Source organism: Neophocaena asiaeorientalis, unplaced genomic scaffold (genome assembly GCF_003031525.2).
Source record: "Neophocaena asiaeorientalis asiaeorientalis breed wild unplaced genomic scaffold, Neophocaena_asiaeorientalis_V1.1 scaffold229, whole genome shotgun sequence".
Lineage (NCBI taxonomy): Eukaryota > Metazoa > Chordata > Mammalia > Artiodactyla > Phocoenidae > Neophocaena > Neophocaena asiaeorientalis.
In genome coordinates this window covers 1343727-1367291 of record NW_020174096.1, presented here as the reverse complement: position 1 = coordinate 1367291, position 23565 = coordinate 1343727, and the positions used below count along the sequence as shown (strand labels likewise).

Genomic DNA, 23565 nt, shown 5'->3' with positions numbered 1-23565 from the left:
AACCCTCTGGAAACAGTATCTAACCCCCAAAGAGAGAAAAGGACACATTTTTGAATGAGTGGCTTTTTATTTGCACCCCAAATCACACCCTGTTGGAAATCCCCTCAACCAAGACAAATCTTCATTAAAATTCATAGAGAACATCACCCCCTTGACCTCCAGGGCAAGTCTGCGAAGTCGACAAGGCAGATATAGAGTCTATTCTAGAGACTGTAGAAATCAATGACCACACTTGCCTGAGAAGACATGGAATGTGAGAACAGATCTTCATAGTTCTAGTCTCCCGTTCTTTGCATGACTTCATGATGGAAGCAAGAGAAGCGGTGGAAATGATGAAGGTAGGAGAGATGTCATTGGTACAAATTAGAGAGAGCATGGTTACGGTGTTTTTTTTTCCTAAACAGGGCCACTTCTCATCTGGCAAACTTGTTGTTAGGGAACAAGTGTAAAAAAAAGACGAGAAGTGAAAAAAAAGAGGAGAAAGGTGAAAAGAAGACACCAAGGATGGGAAGAGTGGGAAATGAATCCTATCAGTGTGTGGCTGTGGAGGAGGAGGGAGGACTTTGAATCACCTGTAATTATACCTGCCTGCTCCCGTGTATTGTGGTTTTAAGTCTTACCTGATAATTAGACGCCATCTGGAGACAACAGAAGGGCAGGGAAGAGTTGCCTAAAGAAGTAAGAGAATTTGCTGAACATTATCTTATACAACCTAGAAGGCAAGTTTTGTGTCCTTCTAGAAACCAAACAACTGCTAGCCAACTCCCTGTTGGCTTCTCTCCTAAGGCCAACGGCTTGGGTTTTCACAGTCACTGGATTTCCTAGGCAACAGAAGTGTAAACTTGAGAAGAGGCAGGGCCGGGATAGGGATTGACAATGAGCTAAGCCAATGAGGCTGTAAGTTTGCAGCAGTCATTCCTAGACATCCAATTGGCAGGAAGAGGGTGGACCAAGAGGTGTGAGGACAGAAGGTAAGAGGGAGGAGGCAAAGGGGGATGGGAGGGGACTGGTCCTCCCAGATGCAAAAGGGAGCGTCCACAGTTTCGGTTCAAAGCAACTGTTGGCAACAGGTTACCATTCAAGGTAAATCAAAGTTTTAATCTATTATACTGATTTGATCACTTTTGTTTCATTTTAGCTAAAGAAGAAAGAAGACAGTAGATGTTACCTTCTAAAAAGAAAATCAAAAAGTTGATGAGCCTTCTTGGCTGTCTGTCTAGGGAGGAAATAACTTGGTACTGGGAGAAGCCTTTGTCATCTTTGCATAGAGGTGCTCAGATAAAAATGTACAAAAATAAATTTCTTTCAGTAAAGGGGAAGGAAATAACCATCACTGAGCAGTCACTATGTACTGGGTACTTAAGTGTGAAGTGTCTGGGTGAATTACTATAAGTAGCCTGTAAGACCATTGATAAAAGCGAGCTTCAAGAAGGTTAAACGTCTCCAAGTCAAAAAACAATGAAAAAACTGAGCTTTGGTTCAGACTTTGGTTTACCTAACATACTAAGTTGTGCTATTTCTGGGGAACCCTGCCTACTGAACTGACCACTTAGAATTAGATGAGAATCAGAATTCTTATTAAACAGACACAGCATGTTAAAAATTATATTAGAGAGTTGATTGGATTGATCATGAAGTTGAGAAGGACCTTAGGAAACGGCAATACCATTTATCAAGGTGTCCACCTCACTTACCTCCAGTCTGGGGCATAGTTAAACCATACTAAGAAAATGGAATTCTTTCTTATTTTATAAAGTTCTTATTTTTTCCTCAAAATCTTACAACTACAGAAATCTTTTAAATTTGTAACTATGCATTTTAAATAGCGACGTTTAAATTGTGAACGTTCATTTGTATTTATATTCAAATAGTAATTATCTAATAACAATAGCAATTATTAATTCCAGTAAGTAGCAGTCTGCTAGTATTCTGTTAAGTGCTGAAGGAGACACAAAGCATACAGCCTGTGTCTTTAAGGACCTTTTAGTCTAGTAGGAGAGGCAGTCCTGAAAGCAAAGAGTTATGTCCTAGTGCAATGTGGATGTATGTGAGCTCTGCACAGATTATACAAAGGAAGATGCAAGCTGTTTTGCTCTGGAGAGAGAGGTTATAGGAGGCTTCACCATAGTGATTCTACAGGGAAGAGTAGGACTTCCCTAAACCCACAAGGGAGGGAGGGTGTTCCTGAAAATGAGACTCCCTGTACAAAGGCACAGAGATACAGAACAACATGGTGTGTTTGGGGAATGTGAGTGCGTCTAGATGCAGAATAGATTTTGGAGGGGTGGAGATTAGTTGAAACGGCTGGAGAGATAGGCAGGGCCAATGTATACATCAAATGCTAAGACATTTGCTCTTTACCTGTATACAACCAGGAGACACCAAGGGGTCTTAGAGTATGAAGTCTGGATTTCCATCTTATAAAGATCACTCTGCTAGTCACCTGGAGGCTAGATTGGAGGCAGGGAACCAGCTAAGGGGTAATTTCAGTAATGGAAATGGGAGAGGACCAGGTCCTGGATTAAGGTGGTACCCATGGCAAAGGAGGCAGGGGAAGGAACAGATTCAGGAGGCATCAAGATGGTAAAAATTTACAGGAATTGGCTGGTAATTCAAGGTGGAGGGTGAAAAGGAGTCTAGGATAATGTTCAGTTAATGACTTGGGAAAATGGTGCTGCCATTTCCTGAGGCAAGGAATAAGGAGGAAAAGATGATGAATCTGGTTCCGGAACATTAAACTTGAAGTGTCTGTAGGTCATTAAAGTGTACGTTTTGTATGGAAATTTGAAATATGGCTCTGAAGCTTAGGAGACTGGATGAGTTGGAATAAACATTTGGGATGAGTTGTGATAAACGGTGGATAAGGCTGAGATTACTACGGGATTTATGAGAGTGAGAAGAGGATAAATAACTGAATCCTAGGAAACAGTAACACTTCAAAAGGCAGGCAGAAGACAAGGGAGAGACCAAATAGGTCAGATCTGAGAGGAAGGGAGATAGGAAGTTAGATTCATAGACATTGAGAGAAAAGAGTTTCAAGAAGGAGGAATGAATTATCATAAGAGTCAACTGCTGGGCAAAGTGAAATAGGGGTTAAGAGTGACTGTTGAAGTTGGCAATCAGGTTGGCAATGATGTCCTGAGAGTATGTTCTTTGGAGTGACAGAGTGGAGACCAGACTGCAGTGGACTGAAGTATGAATGGGACATGAGAAAGTAAAAAACTGAGACTCTTTCAAGTAGTTTGGCTTTGAAGGGTGATAGCTAGAAGGAGTCTAGGGTTGAGGAACCACTGCACATTCATGAACTAAAGGGAGGAGCTGGTTATAGATATAGATGCAGGAGGAGAAATATAAGGATGGGGGAGTGAGAGGTACAAACTATTAGGTGTAAGATAGGATACAAGGATGTATTGTACAATGCAAGGCATATAGTCAGTATTTTATAACTGTAAATGGAGTGTAATCTTTACAGTTGTGTAAAAAATTAAAGGTTTTTAAACATAATAATTATAAAATAAAATCCACTGCAAGTACAGAAATAAATAAAGGGGGGAATTGGTGGAGAGGAGGAAAGGCATACCTGATGGCTGAGGGTCCAGGAGAGGTTGGGATCTATGCTGTAGGTGAGGTGATTATCCTTCAATGGGAGGAAATTCAGCACTCCCTCAAGGGGAGGGAGGACAAAGTCAAGTCTCAGAGACAAATACCTTTGTAGACTTGGAGGAGAGTGGTATGAGTGATTCATATCTGGTGGATCCATTTTTACTAAGAATTTCAAGATAAGGTGTGGAGGAGAGTAGCAAAAGTTTGAATTAGCCTCTGGAAAGATTGGAAGAAGAATCTAATCAATGTCATGTAAGAGTAGAGCTGCATGTTTCTGAAGGCACTTGTTCACCCTGGCATGTGGGTTTGTTCAGACGCACTTTATAGCCTGCCTTTAAGGAGAGGACATGTAGACAAATTGAGCCAAGTTAGGCATTCCTAAGGCAGTGTGGGAGATTGACAAGGGAGGGCTGAGAAAGAAGGTGCAGGTTAGAAATGGTCAGAATGCTGTATTAAGGTGTCTACAATGGAGAGGGAAGGAAATGGGTCCAGAAAGGAAAACAAGGTAGGAAATGGCTGCGGAGAAAATGCAGGGTCAGGAATCTAGAGGTCTTGTAAGGTCACATGTATCTATGGCTGGAAGAATGAAACTGAAAGGTGGAAAGAAAGTAGGTGTTGAATTTTGAACTTCGAGAAGAGACTAGCATTGACTGGTGACAGAATGTAGGAGAGGATCTTCGGAAGCCATATGAAAAGAGTGAGCAGATGAAGTTGGTAGAAGTCAAGGACCTCCAGGAACCTCATGGCTGCATGTTGGGTGGGCTGTCTAGATAAGCTCTGAGGTTTCCCAGATTGATGGGGCTACTTGGGTTAGAGAGGAAGTCTGTGAGGCAGGACGCAGAGTTTCAGTGATTTAGGAAGTGACAGAGCCAAAGAGGGACAAAGGGAGGATGTCAAGCTGGGCTGTGCTTCAAAGATGGATGTGAGGATGGTCATGATGTAGAGGTGGAGGGATGCATCCTTAGTACTTAGCATTTGGGGTGAGAAGTATCTTCCTATGAGAAGATTGCTGGATTAGAGGTCCTTATACAAATTCAGGTACCAGTCAGACTCTTGGCAGGAAATGGACGGCTCAGTCAAAAAAGTTTAATGAAGGACAATTTACAAAAATGTGGATGGGGCTCAGGGACTTAGATAAGTGATGAGGAAATGCCCCAGGGCTGCCACAGTGAGGAGGCTGAATCGTCCTTGGACCTGGGGTGGCAGGAGGAGGAACAGTTATCTGATCTCAACAAGAGCTGCCTTTGGTGGAAGATTGCAGTCACTGACAACTGTGGCTTGGCAGAGAGGAGACCACGCTTTCTCCTCTTGCCCTCTGATCTCCTGCTGGTGCCTCCCATGGGTGGAATCTAGCTGGAAGCCTGAAAGCAAAGAAATCAGGTTTATGCAGTTCATAGAGGTCAACCTCCTGTAGCACAGATGTGGCTGGAGAACGGTTCAGGGGAGGGGCTGGGCAAACAGAATATTGAGCTCAGCAGTGAAGATAATTCAGAGACTGAGGAGAATTAGGAGATTTATAGAGGAATAAGGGATTGAGGAAAGACTGTGTGTCTCTGCATGGCAGGAGCTCTTGGTCTTGAGGGCCACGCCTCGCCTGGTGACTTGTGGTGGTGATGGGTGCACAGGTGCAAGGAGGGGGGCATTTAGTTCCTGGTTTCAGCTATTGCTTTCATCTCTTTAATTGATAAATTCAATAGACTTTACCCTACTGAATTTTCCTTGTAAAATTTTGGTTTTTATTCTGGTCTCAGACAGTATTGTATATTAAAAAAAAAAATCAAGGCTCATAGAAGCAGTTTTCTATATTTTAGAAACAAACAAGCTGGCATTTGGGAGAAGATAGTATTACAGGATGATTACTGTGTTAGAGAAAGGACCATAGCTGCCTTGTCCTGGCACCCTAATGTCCATGAACATTTTCAACGTTCATGATATTCTTTGGAGCAGATTTTCTTATACATCTCTAGCCATAATTCCATTGTCATCCGGGATCTTGTTTTCCCTCCAGTGTCCCTACATCTTTTCAAAACCTGAAGTCAAATAGAAACAAGGTTTTCCAGATACTTCAATGTAGAACATCATTTGAGTAAGCAGGGCTGTCCTTGGTTGAGAGGTGGATTAAAGATGCCCTTACTTTCTTTGGAAACTCTTCTTTTTGTGTATCACCTCTATCATTGACCTTGACCTCAAAAAGAGCTCTTCACATAGAAGAAAGCCATAGGCAAACGCTCTCCAGTAACTTACAATGTCAGTTGTTCTTACTAAGTGTGCTTTGGCTGCAATATTGCTAATAAGCTTGTCTCAGTTTTTATATATGAATGACTTGTGGTGACTACATGGTTCCTTGTGTAAAAAAATGAATATTTCTTGAAATGTTGTGGGTGATTTACAAAAGCCCCTTGGAGAAGTGGCAGGCACAGAAGATGCCACTCAGAACTTTGGTTCTGCTCCTTACGTCTGAACTGGGACAACCCCTCAATCTCTTTGTACCTCGGTTTCCTTATTTTCTGAAATAGGAATAGTTCCCTTTAATGCATGTAAAAGCACTTTGTAAACTATCAGAATTATTATCAAAAGTTACCTTGCACCAGACACATTTTCTGTTCTAAAACAAACTGATAGTGAATAATTTGTAAAACACAGGCTACATCTTTAGCAGAGAGCCTGACAGAGCCCGTGCCCAATAAATGTCCCCTCTTGCAGTTGATGATATCTTTGTGTGGTCCCAGGGGGCTGCACGCTGTTTCTGTACAGGACCAGATACTAAATAGTTCAGGCTTCGTGGACCAGAAGGTCTCTGTTGCAACTATTCAGCTTGGCAGTTGCGGGGTGAAAACAGCCACAGGTAACACGTAAGCAAACATGTGTGGCTGTTTTCTACTAAAACGTTATTTCTAAAACTAAGCGAAGGGGCATATTCAGCCTATGGGCTGTGGTTTGATGTCCCCAGGTCTGGTTCATTTTAGATTATGTTTGCCTAAACTCCGGGTGTCCTTGATAACTGGCTGTGTTAAGGTGATCTTATTCATTTTGGAAGAACAGAGGTTGAGGAGTGAGAAATCACCAAGGTGCTAATGTCTGCTCCTAGGACTTGGTTTCGTCTTCTCCCCCAGGGTGGTCTGGCGGCTCCAAATGCCTCCAAAACTCTCAGGCTCCAGATGTTGTTGTGGAATAAGCTGATCTAGAAGTGCTTACACAGTTACTTTCTGGAAGGACTCTATTTTTTTTTCTGCCAGGCTGTTCCTCTTTGTAAACGAAACCTGGAGGATGGCAAAGTCTCCAGCCTAAAATTAGGTTTCCCAGCTGTCTTAGATCATTTGGGCTGCTGTAACAAAATACTGCAGACTGGGTAGCTTATGACCCACAGATAGTTATTTCTCACAGTCTTGGAGGCTGGAAAGTCCAAGATCAGGCCCCCAGCATGGTCAGGTCAGGGCCCTCTTCCTGGTACAGTGATGGCTTCTTGCTGTGTCCTCGCGTGGTGGAAAGGGTGAGGGGTCTCTCTGGAGCTTCTCTTGTAAGGCACTAATCCCATGTATGAGGGCTCTGCCTTCGTAACCTAAGCACCTCCGAAAGGCCCCAACTCCTAAAACTACCATCTTCGGGACTTAGGATTTCATCGTACAAATTTTGGGGAACACAAACATTGAGACCATAGAACCAGCCTCCTTTGCAGGAGTGGCCAGTGAGATTTAAGTGAAAGGAGTTGGGTGGAGTCTTCTGGGAACCATTTTACAAAAGGCTGACTTAGCTGGGAAGTGCATTCTTCTTGCCCTCACACCTTTCTCTTTTCTGCTGCCTGGAGTGTAGATGTAATGGCTAGAGCTGCTGTAGTTATTTTGTAACTTTAGGCAACTTTGAGGGGAAAAAAAAAACCATGGTAAGGTAAAAAAAAAAAAAGTAGTTTCTTGAGATGTTGATGACTACCTGAACTGTCTCCAGACTTCTTTTATATGAAAGTATACCTCTACCACTTTTAGAGAAAATTATCCTGTTTCTGTTATGAGTAGCTGGACACAATCCCTACACTGATGTTGGCATTCTGACATTGAATTTTTATCCATTAACACTTCTTGGTTTTCTGGAAGTATCAATTAAGACCATGCAGGTTGCAAATAATTAACTGGGTTTTTAAGTGTTTCTAAATAAATATTAAATAGACAAATGATTCCAAAAGGAACATTTTAAGTGACTGTAAAATAATTATTAAGTAGGTGATTTTGATGACTAATGTTGCAAGATGGCAAATGGTAGTCAGAGCTGAGGCTTTACTCCCATCTAAAAGTGGACGAAGATGTAACCAGTTAGGAATACTTTCAGCTGCAAGTAACAGAGGACCTGACCAACAATGTATTAAGCCAATAAGGGCTTATGTTTCTCACATGACAGGAGTGTGGAGTCAGGTAGTTGGTTATATCTGTTCAGTAGTTCAGTGATGTTAGGGCTGTAAGTTGATATCTCTGTGATTCCCTTGGCCCTTTCCTCACAATTGCAGAAAGCCTGTCACAGCTCCTGGCGCCACATTCTTGTTTAAGGCAGGAAGAGGCAAAAGAGATGGGAGAGCTCTCCCAGAGCCCTCAGCACTTTCGGCTAAGTCTCTTTGGCCAGAGAGACATGGCCACCCAACTGAAAGTAGAATATAGCAGAGAAAAAAGATTGGAATCAGCCAGTTGGCAGTTCTGGAAAATCAACTGTAATTCAAATTCAACAAAGCTAAAACTACCCTGAGGAATGTGAACTCCTGGAAGGGACCTTGGTTGTCTCACTCATTGCTGTTGTGTGGCACACAATAGATGTTCACTAAATATTAAATATATGTTGAATTCAAGACCAGAACTAGGGTGAGGCAAGGTAGGTCCCTGGGGCAAAATATTTAAGGAGACACTCACTCTCAGCCTTGAGCAAGTACAAGGTTGATGTCTGTACAGTCCTGAGATTTGAGGGTCACCTTAAACATTGTGCCCCAGCCATGTACCTTACCTAGCCCTAATCTCAATCCTGGTTGGATGATTATAAAATGAAATTTCAAGAAGATGTGTGAATTAAACACTTTATAATGATAATATTTATGAAATATTATTCTTAAATTGTGCCATATCATAAACATTAAATAAGGAATTAATTCACATTCCAAAGGTTGGAAGAAAGAATAAAAGACTATGATTTATCAGACATGGGCTCTAGGGAAACCTGCATATAGACAACAGCTGAAACATGAGTTTTAAACATCTTGAGAAAATGTATTTCTCTGCAGAGAAAATTTGGTAAGATGCCAGACTTCAATGACATCTTATCTCCACAGTGTACTTACGTCATTAAAGGAGAGATTAAATACTGTCATATTTTAAATCTTATGCAGAGGTTGGCAATCCAAACAAAAAGCAGATTTTTCATATATTCATACATTGCAAAAATAATTTTAAAAATAATTTGTGGGGAAGAAAACCACCTCACACATCACTTAAAACAAGCAAACAATCAAGTAAACACTACAGCTCTAAAAGGAAAGGACTAAGTGAAATTGTTCATCTCTACCAGAAGGAATTTACACTGAGCCTTACAAGCAAGGACCCCGAGGTGAGACAGAGGGGTCCTGTTTAGGACCCACGAGTGCCCTGCTTTGCTCTGCACTGCTGTCCCCTGTCCTCCTCTGCCATGAAATCCTTTCAGCTCTCCAAGGAATCTCTTCCTTGAAGCCCTGTCTCTTCTTCATCTCATTTCGTAGTCCTTCTCTGAATTCCCAAAGCAATTTCTCAGCCCCTTGCCATAGCTCTTGAACACGGTGGCTTTGACAGAAGTGGAGATCAGTCTTGACTCTGCCACTGTCTCATGGTACATTTTCAGGCAAGGGACTTCTATTCAATAAGACCCTCCATGTGAGTTGGCGGGCTGATGTGTGCAAAGCATGGAGCAAGGGCTTGGTCCCTGGCATGGTTATAATGGTCATTCCTGTCCTCTGTTCATGCCTGCTTCTTACCCTGTGCTATGCTATAACCTTCCCTCTAGCCTTTCCCCTCAAGGTCTTGCTACTGCCACTCGAGGGTGACTTGGTGTCTCTTACAGCTGAGGTTTTCAGGCTTTGGTGTGTGTTAGTTAAGACCATCTGGAAACGTGAAAGTGCAGATCCCCAGCACTCACACCTAGAGATGCTAATTTGCTGTGTTTGGGGTGGAGGGTGGGCATCTCTATTTTTCAGTGGTGGTCTCAGCACTCCTGCTGGTCCCAGGTCTTTCTCTACAGCAGGGCTTCACCTGAGCATGACTGACATTTTGGACTGGAGAATTCTTCAATGTCAAGGGCTGTCCTCACATGTTTAGCAGTGTCTCTGGCCTCTACTCACTAGATGCCTGTAGCATCCCTCACCCCTGTTGTGACAACCAAAAATGTTTCCAAACATTGTCAGATGTCCCCTAGCAGGCAAGATCATACCTATTTGGAACCACAGCTCTATAATATCACCTGAAGAATTAGCACAGTCCCTCGCATAGCCAGAGGTGCTAAGGGTCTCTTTAGTTGAATACAGTTCAGCTGGGTTCAGTGAGGGAACTCTCAGGATGTCAACAACATGGACACACACGTGTCATTATACTTTTCCTGGGGTTTCCCAGTCTCCACTGCAGAAACCACGTCTCTCTTCAAACCGTCTAAATCTTTCATTTCAGTCTCAGGCTACTCTGAACACTGGGATCTAATATTTATTCCAGAGAGGCACTTTCTAAGGGGAAACGTCCTGAGGAGCCACTTTTTTTGTTTGTCTGTTTGTTTTTTGCCATCTACCACATAGTAATAACCAGTTTATTGAATGGATTGGAGTCAGTAGAGATGGTTTAATTTTCTCAATCATTGCCTTCAAACATGCTCTGTTGTAACTAAGATCCACCTCTGTGTTGCTGGTTGTTGGTTGTACACTCGACCCACCATGAGAGGGGGAGAGGGGATGGGAGGGAAAGACGGAGAGAGGGGGAGAGAGAGAGGAGGGAAGGAGAGAGGGAAGGAGGATGTAATTCAGCGTGTTACCACTAGAGGTCACCAAAGAAAACCCAAAAAAGTGCTGCCTGGGGCTTGAGAGTTTCTCTCTTCTCCAAAGATTCCGCTGAAAATGTTCTCTGAATTCAAGCAAGAGAAGTTCCATGAACCTCACCGAGAATCATGAACAGACAGACCTCCATGCATGTTCAGCTTTCCATAACCCATTCCACACGATTCTCGAAAACCAGACAGAGAGCTTTGGCAGCGGCAGGCAGCTGCGCGCCAGGACAGTGGGATGACGGAGCCTTAACCCGGTCCAAAGCAAGGAGGCCTGGTGACCATTGCCGCAAAGTCTCCTTTGACTTTGCTGCCGGCGGCTCCACTCGGCCTGTGCCCCCAAATCTCCAGGTCTCTGCCTCACGGGGGTGGGTATGGGGAGCGGTAAGCAAGAGCTCTGGGTGGACCCCTGGGACCTCTCTCCCTTCGCTGCCCGGGCAGTTACTCTCCATCTCGGATCTCTTTATCTTCTCTGTCCCCACCGCCAATACCTTCTTCGAGGCAGCATGACCTCTCACCTCGTTGTCACGAGCGTGGTTTCACCTCCCACTGGTCAGCCTGTCCCACCCTCCTGTTCATTTTCCACACTTTATCCAGAGGGGTCTTTTACAGTACAAATTGTCGCCCTCTTACTTGAAACCCTTTGTGGTCTCCTGCTGCTTTCAGTACAGAATCCAGACTCGCTACCATGATGTCTCAGCATCTTGGGGATCTGATGCCTGCTGACCTACCTGCCCAGTTTCACGTTTCTCCAAATTTCCACTTTGCAAATTTCCTCCCAGCCTCCACGGCTCTATCTCACCCCCGCCCCTACATACACCCCTATTCTTCAGTCAGACTAAAATACTTGCGTTTCTCTCGTTATACTCCTTTCTCTCTCACTTTGGCCTTAGCAGTTGGGAAATCGTGCTCTCCCTTCTCCTATCCCCGCGACCCTCACCTGGACTACCTCCACCTCCTTTAGGATTAAAGGTTAGACATCAGCTCCTCCTCAGACAAACCTTGAGGAAGCTGCTTAGCCGCCTCTCCTGAGCTGCCGCGGCTCAGCTGTGGGATTGCTGTAAGCGTTGTCTGTCTTTCTCCCTCTTCCCCCGACTCCTAGCACAGCGCCCCGCACTGATTAGACGTCTGTTGAAGGAATGGACCGAACTGGCGCCTGACCCAGGGACCTGCGCAGACGCGGTGCCAACACGAGGTGGCGCTGCGGCCACGTGCATCGGAGGGCAGCCTTCTTCCTGCCTTGCGCAGGCCCGCCTGGACGGCCTCTGATGTCACCACGCGGGCTCCTCCGGGCTCAGAGAGGGTCTTCTGGAATCAGGGACGGTTGTTCAGTGCTGTGATGCCTGTGACATATGTTTGGGAACAGGCTCTTGCCCTGGTGCCCTCATGCAAACTTCAGAAACTCTGACTATGGCCTTTCTTCACCAAAACCCTACCCCATCCTTCCTTCTTCCAAAGCCCCCAGTTCTTAGCAAATTTTATGTTTCCTGCCTTGCTTAACTAGGGGACTTAAGTACTCAAGTTTACGGTTCTAAGCTATTCATTCAAGGACTTGCTTCTTGGAGTAATCTGCTCCAACTGGTGCCTTGAAAATATCACATGATAACTATTAGCTATTTGTTGATGAACTGGGTCATTAAATGATTAAAAAGGGTAGTTAACATGGGCATTTCATGTACCATGATAGGCTGGGTGGCAGGAGATAATGTAATTTTTTCTTGGATATATCAGATTAGACTCCAGAGGTAACTGCTGCATGGTCACTGGGTAGGGTCGGCTGCAGAGATGGGTCAGGTGGGGTGTTTTCCAGGACTCCACCCTGCTCTCCTCTGCGTGGGTGCCATCACATTGTGCTTTGAGATGCTTCTGTAGTATTTCACAAAGGTGGTGGAGTACAAAGAGCCCTGCTTGGTCTGAAGCCCTGAGTTTCACTGTTGGCCAAGATTTGGGGGCAAGTTCCTTGACCAACACAAGCCCTAGTTTTCAAGTCGCCAGAGGCAGGGGTGGCACTCGATGACCTTTCAGGGTCCTACAGTCCTAATGGTGTATGAATTTCTGTGAGCCACACTGACCGCGGGACCTGGACAAATCGCCTGATTCTTGTGCCTGTCAGTTTCTTTACCTGTGAACTATGAATCATAGGAGTAATTAGCTCATAGCGTTTTTAAAAATTGAGATGAAATTCACATATGATAAAATCAGCCATTAAAAAGTGTACCGTTCAGTCATTCTGTTGTGCAACCACCAGCTATATCGTGCCATCACTCCAAAAGGAAAGCCTGTCCCCATTGAACAGTCACTCCCCATTGCCCCCTCCTCCTAGGCCTCGGCAGCAACCCATCTGTGTTCTGTCTCTGAATCTGCCTCTTCTGGAGAGCTCATATACAGTAAGTCCCCTACATACGAACCTTCAAGTTGCGAACTTTCAAAGATGTGAACGTGCGTGCCAGCCCCTGTATGCCGCCCGTTGTTTGTACTACTGTACTTTTCAAGGTACTGTACTGTAGGATTAAAGAAGTCTTATTTTTAGTGTTTGTGTTTTATGTATGGATTATTTGTGTGAAGAGTATTGTAAACCTGTTACAATGCAGTACTATATAGCCAATAGTACTAAGTAGTATACGCTAGTTGGGTACCTAGGCTAGCTCTGTTGGACTTATGAACAAATTGGACTTACGAAGCGCTCTTGGAACAGAACTTGTTCGGATGTAGGGGACTTAGTGGAATCATACAATATGTGACATTTTATGTCTGGCTTCTTTCACTGAGCACCACGTTTTTGAGGTTCATCCACTATCAGTACTTCCTTCCTTTTCGTGGCTGAATAATATTTCTCTGTAGGGACGCATGGCATTCTGTTCATCCATTTGTCCACGGGTGGACATTTGTGTTGTTTCCGCCCTTTGGCTCTTGTGAATGGTGCTGCTGTGAACAGAGTCCCTATTTTCAATTCAGCTCAGAGGGTTTTTGTGAGGATTGGATGTGCGCTTACCACACAGTGGGAGCAGACAAATGTTAGCGATTGAAGTTGTTAATGTCATCCTGAAGGCTTTCAAAGAGGGCTTCTTTCTCTGGCCCTGTCTCTCGGATCCGGGAGGCAGACCTCACTTTCTTCCACCCTCTCCACTCCCTTTCTGCTGCTGTGGCTGGTGTGGGAAATCAGGGCAGGCAGAGGAGGGTGGGAAAGGCAGGGGAGAGGCAGCGGAAACAAGGATGTGGAGGAGAGTGGCTGGGACAACGAGCGAGGAAGTGGCGCTGAGAGAGGGGGAGGGGCAGGAAAGACACAAGGTCCCCGGTGTATTTAGAGGATGAGCAGGGCACGTGAGGGCTGCGTCCCTAGCTGCTGCTCTTACAGTGGGAGGGGAGGGCCGGGGCTGGCTGCCGAAGAGGGTCAGGACCAGGGATGCCTCAGGCCAGGACCACGAGGGCTGGAGTGGAAGATGGCCGGACAGCGAACTGGTGGCCTCGCGCGTGACTCCTGAGCACAGGATTCTGGGTGCAGCTGAGGGATTCTGTGCGGTGGAGTCAGGGCTGGAAGCTGGGGACGAGCTCTGGGAATTGTCTCCTTGAGATCAGGTGACAAAGCAGTAACAGGCGAACTCAGGTTTTAAGGAAGTTAGTGCTGCCGGAAAGGCAACCCATCTCTGGAATTCCGGGAACCTCTGCTTTCAGGGCTGGAGGAAGCAAAGAACGGTTCACGTAACTTCAGGCGGAGCAATTTTTTCCCGCTGTGGAGCAAAGCGCTGGGGCCTAGACAGGCAAAGGCCTCGTCTCGGCCTGGCGTCCAAGAGCCCTGAGAAGAGCCGCTTCCCTTTTCATCCCTGTGAAAGGCAAGGAGGAGGGAACCGCCGGGTGGCTGTGCTTCCCCGAACCATCTGCTCTGGCCTCTGCTTTCAGTCTGAGATTCCCTCTCTCTAAATAACGAGAACTTCGTGGGGAGACCTTATGGGTTGTACTGGAGGCAGCAGCCTTCGAGCGCGTGAGGGTTGCCATCGCTGATGGATGAACAGCCAGCACGTGGGGGGCTGGGGGGAGAGGGGAGCCTCGGGAGTCAGTGGCAGAAGTCTTCTAACACCAGTTCTTTCTGCACCCTGAATGCTGTTCTTTTGCACATCCGTCAAGCTCTCTTGCTCCTCTCATTCACAGCTCACCCTAAAAAAGAAATTTCTAGAATCCCCCATTTACTGGGTCAGTGGGCTCATAAGAAGATTAGTGTTCCTCGAGCAGGGCTGGAATTTAAAGGTCCTTTAATCCAAGCCTTTCATTTAACAGAGGAGGAATTGGAAGCCCTGAGATTTGTTCCGACCTCACCGGGAGTGTGTTGCCGTCAGGCCTAGATCCCGGGTCTCTAGGCTCCCAGCGTGTGGCTTTTCCATCGTTGTGCGTGTTCTCAGAGCCCCAGCCCGGCTGCAGGGTCAGTACAGTTCGTTCCGTTGCTCAAGAGACCGCGCAGGGGGTGCTGCTTCCCTGCATCTATCCTCTCTCTTATTTCTGAATATTTAAAACACAAAAGCCAAACTGTAGAAAAATGATATACCTATTCTTCAGGAAAGAGAGTCTACTTACCTTTTTTCTGTCCTGAGAACCTAGTTAGGTGTTAATGGGCACTAACCAATTAATACAAGAGAACATACTAATTACTGGTAGGAACCATCAAGGCCCAATACTGAGAATCTCAGTGAAGACAGAAGCAACAAAAATTAATCTTTAGACCAAAAAAAGGAGAATATTAAATCTGGAGTCAAAGGGAATATGGAAAATTCTAAATAAAAGAATGAAGCATATAAGATTGGCTCAAAAAGAGTTTGGTGAAATGAGACTTATTTTTTACAGCGGGAGGAGTGCTTCTGAAAGATGAAAGTGTATCGGGGATGGCTGTATGTTTAAAACTATTGTCCAGGTCAGAGATCAGAGGCTCTCAGGACTAGACAAGCAAGGAATAAATATGACAGGACATAGTTGGTATAGCTGAAAGTTGGAAATTCTGGGAGGTTTGAGAAGGTTCTCGTGAAGTGGATGAGAGAGCATGCTGTGAATTTCCTTCTCAGCGAGGCTGTGGTCACCCTGCCCTGTCAGAGGCAGGCGAGGAGGCCTGAGCCCTGCTGACTCGAATGGATTCCCTCTCAGATGGCGGGGACGGCACGCCACGACCGAGAGATGGCGATCCAGGCCAAGCAGAAACTCACCACAGCCACTGACCCCATCGAAAGGCTCCGCCTGCAGTGCCTGCAGTGCCTAGCCAGGGGCTCCGCGGGCATCAAAGGACTTGGCAGGTAGGACCTGGACTGTGGGTGGTGGGAAGATGGAGGAGAAAAGCAGGGTGCAGCCAGATGAGGCGAATTCTGGCCGTGTGGCCTCAGGCACTCACTCACTTCCTCCTGGGTTCTCGGCTCCTTGTTTGTAAAATGCAGAGTTTGGAAGCACTCATCTCTGAGGTCCCCTCGACAATTTTTGGTTCTTAAGTGCAGCTACTGGGACAACTCGAGGTGAAGGTAGAAGCGTGTCTAGGTATTAGAGACACCTAGCAGGGCAATGAGAGAAACACTCCCTAAAGCTGTGGCAATAGGGACCAAATTATCCCAGGAGATTGGAAATAGTTCTCTATGTTATACACTAGGACCTTGTTGTTTATCCATTCTACATGTAATAGTTTGCACCTACTAACCCCAAACTCCCAGCAGGGTTCAGGAGAGGCTGAGAAATGCCTTCTGCATGCCCAGAAAAGGAAATGGATATGCTATAGAAGTGTTCACTGAGCTTAGGGTCAGAGGTTTGGTGTGAATAAATATGGAAAGTCCTCTAATCTTAAAGAAATTAGGGGCCGAATTAGAAGAAGGAGGAAGGAATACTGATTTAGATGCAGTTGCAGGTTTTGGAGTTCCACTTGCAGCAGTGTTGTCCCCATCACTTCCCGGGGCTTCGGAATTGCCTGTCAGATAATCAACAGCTCACTGCCCGTGGGATTCCCCCAGCTCCATAGGAGAACAGCTTCTGTTCCCGGCTCTCTGAGAGCAGGAGTAGACCTCAGGACTGAGAAACCCGAGTGGGAAGAGATTGTAAGCCTCCCGAGGGCAGGTCCTGAGCATTATCTCTTTCCAACAGATTAAATCCAGTGCTTGCCATGTGCCAGGCATCGTGACATCTTGGGGGATTCATGGGTGAACAAGGCTTCCCCTGGACTCATGGAGGACTTAGACTCAGGACACTGAGAGCCACAAAAATGGGAATCCTCCTGGTGTGAGAGTTATATGTTAGGGAAATGCAGGATGCCATGCCAGGGGCCTCCAACCTCCCTTCTGGAGGCTGCGGCAGGCTTCACTTCTGCTGAGCTCTGGAATGTCACTTTCCACAGTCCCCCAAATCTCAGACCAAGCTGAGCTCTGTCAGAAGCCCAGGCTGTAGCCAGGCTGTCACAGTCCAACTGGAAGACCAGTCCACTTCCCTTTAATCTTGTATCACTCCACCCTCTACCTCTTTCATCCCGGGGTCACATTCTTGTCCTCCGTGCAAACCCCTCATGACCACCACCCACGGTCCACTTCCTGGCCCATTCAACTGAATGCCTCCTGCCATCTATGCCGTCTCCACCCCACACACTTACCAGCCCTCCCACCGTGAACCAGTTTATCGTGAACAGACACCGTCTCATCCTTGGCCGTTTGCTTGAATGTGCCCTCTGCCGCCTCGCCTTTACTGGCCTTGCGCTTTCCTAAATTTCTCCTCAACTCAAGGGTTGGCTGCCCCTTCCCCCTTTTTTCTTGTTATTAGACTGGGATTTTGTTTCTTTGAGGACCACAGAAGTTGAGTGCCATTTTCATCATGTCACATCACGGATGCATGCGTGCTATCAACATGGTTTATCCCGACTGAAGTTGACCTTGGTCACCTGGCTGAGGCAGTGCCTGTCTGGCTTCTCCAGTGTAGAGTTACTCTCCCCGCTGCCTTTCCACGTGGCACTCTTTAAAGGGAAGTCTCTGTGCAGAGTCCTACTTAGGGTGTGGGGAGTAGGCTTTGCTCCTTCAGAACAGAGAATGAACATAATTTATTTGAAATTCTTCTGCAGGAGAAACATCTCTCCTCTCACATGTATTTATTCAATCATTTACTTAAACCAATATTAACTCATGGATATTCATTTTATACTTTGGTTTATAATTGAACACTACTTATTGCTCAAATTGTTCCAGTTTTGGCCTTGGGAGCTCTTCAGTTGGCTTCTGTGTCCCTTTGATGTATCCCCATCAGTGTAGAGTTTTTCCCCCTTACTTTCTGGTATAAGGTACTCCAGTCTCATCTTGCATACTTCCTGCCCCAATTCTAGAATCAGAGATTTCTCCAAGAAAGTCAGATACTTTTACTGGAGAATTGTATTAGAAACCAAGATCTAGGCTCTAGATGTGCTGGTTCTTACTGGGTTGTTACTTCCAGGTCCTCTTAGCTAGAACAAGGAAATATATGTGTTTATACTAACCCGTGTATGTATGTATATGTATATATGTATGTAATCATGTATACATTATATATTAATCATCTACGTTTATAACATGAGTTCATACTGATGTCTCCAACTCAATCCTCTACCACATGGATCAGATCCTTCTAGCTTACTGCCCTAGCTTAGCTATAAATCCCTATTCCAACAGTGAGAAGCCTGGCTCCCACCATCCACCAGCCATTCATTTAATTGTTCCGTGCTATGGTACCCGTATAGCAATATGATAATTGTTAACTCATATCTCCACAGGAAACACCTTTGTCAACTAGAGTACAGAGGTTAAGTGCAGTTCTTTTTGTCTTTAGTCTTACAAACTCTACTCGTTTCCAGAGTTACTTAAGTCGACATCTTCATCTCCCCATCCCCCTTCAGTGAGATTGCCTCAAACCTTTAAACAACAGTTAGATTCTCTTGTCACGGTCTGCATTCCTTCCTGGGATCCCCTGAACTCCTAACTAATTTTAATGTACACATTAAAGTGCACTCTTTGTACTGTGAGGTTCTATGGGCTTTAGCAAATTCATGTCCTGTATCTCCCTTTATAGTATCATACGGAGTAGTTTCACTGCCCTCAAAATCCCCTGTGCTTCACCTAATCTTTCTCCCCTTCCCTTCGTCTTTTTACCACCTTTATAAGTTTTGCCTTTTTCAGAATGTCATATAATTAGAATCATACAGTATATTTTTAAAGGTTTGTTTTCTTTTCTGAGAGACTGGGAAAAGGCTTACCAAATTTGGGAGGAGGGTACAGAGAAGAGTCTAAGACTTGTCTTTTACTTCAGAAAAACCTTGAGAGTGGTTTTCTTCTGAAATCTTTATTCTTACACCTTGTTCTCTGTGTTTTTTCTTCTTCTTTTGTATGTGTGTTTTATCTTCAGAGTGTTTCGAATTATGGATGACAATAACAACAGAACCCTTGATTTCAAAGAATTTGTGAAAGGGTTAAATGATTATGCTGTGGTCATGGAAAAGGAAGAGGCGGAAGAGCTTTTCCAGAGGTTTGATAAAGATGGAAATGGAACAATAGACTCTAATGAATTTCTTCTCACATTAAGAGTAAGCAGTCCCATGAATCACCGTATCTACTGGGTTTGGCTTTCGAGTGGTTTGGGTTGGCTGTTGTGAGGCTTGGTTTTCAGAAGCTGTTAGCACACTGTGGAGGAGGCTGGCAGGAGACTGAGTGCAGGCTCAGGGATCTTTTGGAGCAGTCATAATGCACAGCCTTTAGCAGCACACAAACAATTGCACGTCACTGAGAGGAATAAGATATTTCATCACAGATGATACAGGAAAAGCTCATCTGCTTGTGTATGTCTGTGTATGTGTTTTTTTCCTACGTATCTAGCCTCCAATGTCCAGAGCCAGAAAAGAGGTAATTATGCAAGCTTTTAGAAAGTTAGACAAGACTGGAGATGGCGTGATAACAATTGAAGACCTTCGTGAGGTGTACGGTGCAAAACACCACCCGAAGTACCAAAACGGAGAATGGACAGAGGAGCAAGTGTTCCAGAAATTTCTGGATAACTTTGACTCACCCTATGACAAAGATGGAGTGGTGAGTGAAAGAGCTTAATCTAGTGAAATTTCTTCTATCCGATCTGTAATTGTAAATGGGAAACAGGCCCAAAACCTTAAAAATACTTATACCATATTTTTTATAAATAGAAGTAAAATGTTTCCTTGGTGACTATCTAGAAAGCTGAGAAGAAAAGTAGTAAAAATGTGTGTGTATGTGTGTGTGTGTGTGTGTGTGTGTGTGTGTGCACATATATTGGTAGGGAAACCACATACAGCTAAATACCCATCATCTGAAGACTGTGGTATTTTGGTTAAATGTTCTATTTCATGGTTGCCGTATGTACCATACACAGCTAGCCTAATTCCAGGGAATTTGATGATAATAACATATATTTAACTTCAAAATGAGACCATAATTCAATGTTAGAGAACATGATTCACAGAGCATTTCAGGATGCTGCATGCCTTTTTCATACACCCTTACGAGCATCATTTTTTATCACACTTTGCTACATGGAAATGCCATTTCAGGGAAGTGTTCAGTAAAGGGAATGCCAGATAACAGAATTCACTTTGATTTAATCTTTGGTGGGCTTTGAGATGAACTCACATTTCTAAACTCCAGTGAACTTAAGGACAAAAGCAACCACGCATCTCCAATAGCTGGTGTCTTCAAGTTACAAATGTGTCACTTGGTAGGGTAAGGAATTATTCCTCCATAACTGTGTCTAGGCTCAGATGGAAATGTCCTCTGTCTTTTATCAACAGCCAGAAATGGGATTTTTTTTTTTCAGTACGCGGGCCTCTCACTGTTGTGTCCTCTCCCGTTGTGGAACACAGGCTCCGGACGCGCAGGCTCAGCAGCCATGGCTCACGGGCCCAGCCGCTCCGCGGCATGTGGGATCCTCCCGGACCGGGGCACGAACCCGTGTCCCCTGCATTGGCAGGCAGACTCTCAACCACTGCGCCACAGGGAAGCCCAGAAATGGGATTTTTAACCCAAGATCAGTTCTGCCCTGAGGTGTCCTGAAGGTTATGGTTATGGGGAAGGGAGTTCTCTGCGTGGCCGAGGCAGCAGAACCCTGGGGAGGGTTACTCCTGACCACTTGGCCACACAGGAAGGATTTAGTGAGACAGTGAGCTGGAAGCAGAGATGGTAGAAAGAAACAAGCCTTCTCATCCTGAAGGGAATTTCCCCCAATTTTTTTTTTCCGTGAAACTTCGTGGTGAGTCCTGTGAGTGAGGGGAGAAGAGGGTAGGAAGGAGATCTTTCTGTCCTTTCTGCTGACATTTTCCTGCCAGGGACAGAGAAATACCCTTCATTTTAGCCTGAAGTGATTGCAGAGGTGGATAAAAAAGGAGCCTAGATTCTGTCGGGCAGCCAAACGCGTAGGGACAGAAACAGCAGAACCGTATGTTTTCTTCCCATATGGCTGCCCTTTGATCTCTGAGATGGCAGTGGAAAAAGAGTCAACTGCCATTTCCCCAAATTAGCCCAACTCTACATGGGATCCCAGGGTGTATTTACCTCTTTTCTGCAGGTGGTTCCTCCTCGTTGCTGGGGAAACCTCAGCTGCCCTTTTCTCTAACCCAAGTCAAAGTAGCCAGTTGTTGTGATTCAGTTGATTTAAAGCTCTCACCCCATTTCTTTTGACATTTATCTTCGCAAGCCACATTAGGTTCTCAAATACTCGTAAGGGTTACTGGGGGTTTTAGCAGTTACAGCATTTGATGTCACCTGAATTTCACAGACCCTGGATAAATCCCCAGCTCTGTGCATGTCACCATCTGGGGAATGGATTCATAATGCAGGTTGCTGGCTACCCTGAAGAACTGCAGAATCTGATTTTTTTTGGCTGGGCGTGGGAGGAACGGTTGAAGCTCAAGGATTTACAGTTTTAATAAGTATCCCAAATGACTCTTATTCACATTTGGATTTGAGATCCTTGCCTCTAAAAGATTCAGAAGTGCCTGATTTATTTTGCACAGGAAACTCATTTAGCATAATTATGAATCTAAGGGATATTTATTGAGTGCTTACTGTCTCCCAGCCATTGTGCCAAGGACTTTACAGGGATATTCCATTTAATAGACATAATGAAAATGTTTCTGAAAAGTGATATGCGGTTCACACTTTTCCACGTTGAATCATTTTAAATGCACAAGGAACTGTCAGTATAAAGGAACTCCAGATGGAGCTTAAGGTTGGATAACCGGGGAATGCAAAGGAGGACAGAAATAAAGAAATGCAAGAAAAGAGACATTAATGGTATTCTAATTTTTACCAAAGCTATGTACATATATTGTTTAATTCTACTTCCAGACACTGATAAGCGCAGCTCAATTAGTAGCTCCATTCAACGCCTTTCTTCCTACTACTTTTTGCTATTTTGGGGGGACAGACAGGTGGAAGAGGTCAGTACAGGGAGAGAACTGTGGATCCTGAGACTTTTTTCTCTGTTCACTTATAATTTCAGCAAAAAAAGTAAGTGGGTCATTCAGCTTATGTGATTCTTGGAAGAGATAGCTGTGTTCCCAAAGACTCGGTGGGAGAGGAGTTTGCTGTTATGGACTAGAAAGGGGTTTTGAATTGTTTACGGATTTCACTTATTGTGATGTTTTCAATCTCTCACGACACTGAAATTTGAGGGCTAACTAGAAAAACAATAAATTTCCAAAACAGCCATCATTATTGTGTCTGCATTCTCCCATATAAGCAAGGCTATACTTGGGGCTACATTCACTGGTTATAGAGATCAAACCAGAGGACAATTATTTCCCTCAATCAACCAATTGTGTCAGCCAATATGGTTGAATTAGAGTGTACGTTTCACCTCCACCTCTTAAAGAATAAATTGGTAACAGTTTTTTCTTTTTTCTGGAAGGAAAGTAAAGTAAAATCCTAGCACAGATAAAAGTATTAGTTGAAACAGGCATGGGAGAAGAGAGAACCCAAGGGGGCATGGAGCAGGGGGTATCTTTTTAACTTCCTCTGTGCCTAGAATGAGTAATATGTATCTTAAAAAAGCATGAAGCCAAGGAGTGTTTAACAAGAAATCTGTTTCCTTACCCATAAGACCGAGCTCCATTTTTTGAAAGGTAAAACATTTCTTGTCTTGACACAAGGACATGAGGTGATGTTTCTGACGTGTCACAGAAAGACGGTATTCACTGTGGTTAAAGAAAACTTGTTTCTTATTCTGAGTTTCAGTCTTGCTTACGTGAACAGATGGGCTTCTGCTCTTAAAGGAAGACAAGACCTGTATCTCACTTTCCATTTAGGTTGGTTTGGAAATTTTCAAGACTTTCTTCCCCTCTCCCCCTCGGCCACCCCCTCACTCCATCGTCAACCTCACTTTTTCTCTTGTTCTAGGTCTGTTCCTCAGCTGTGTCCCTAAAAAGCCTCCTTGACTGAAATTTCCCTCCCATTTACAGGTGCTGGAGATGGGCCTCCACTGAAATGGTGAGAAGCGAAGTTTTGTTTTCGTTTCTTACTTTTCCACTGTAGGTGACCCCCGAGGAGTTACTGAACTGCTATGCTGGGGTGAGCGCTTCCACTGACACCGATGTGTATTTCATCATCGTGATGAGAACTGCCTGGAAGCTCTAAATGTATGACCTGGGCGCCAGGGATTTGAGTGCTGCCATGTGGCTCCAAACGATTAAACATCAGCTCAAAACCAGGATCATAGCTGAGTTCACGTTCACCCCAGGGTTTCTTCCGTGCTCACGTACAATGCATTTTCTAGGGCAGAAATGGAGAAACTGAGTATTTAACTGTGACTTCTCTGAGGCTGCTTCTTTAGCTCTAAAATAGGAATTAGTTTAAATAAGTTCTGAAAATCTCCTAGAGCCAGGCTGATATATTCAGGTATCTAATAAACATTAGATTTCTTCCTTGGCCATTAATAAAAGTTTAAGTA

At 44.7% G+C, this 23565-nt stretch overlaps 1 protein-coding gene across 1 annotated transcript; it reads left to right on the top strand.

Annotated features, from left to right (window-relative positions):
• Positions 1-1019: 1019 nt before the first annotated feature.
• On the top strand, positions 1020-23479 carry CAPSL (calcyphosine like). The gene is made up of 5 exons (XM_024754630.1): positions 1020-1083; positions 15757-15902; positions 19003-19180; positions 19470-19679; positions 23151-23479. Exons 2-5 carry the CDS (start codon positions 15757-15759, stop codon positions 23250-23252), a joined length of 636 nt encoding a protein of 211 aa, XP_024610398.1. The 5' UTR covers positions 1020-1083; the 3' UTR covers positions 23253-23479.
• Positions 23480-23565: the final 86 nt, after the last annotated feature.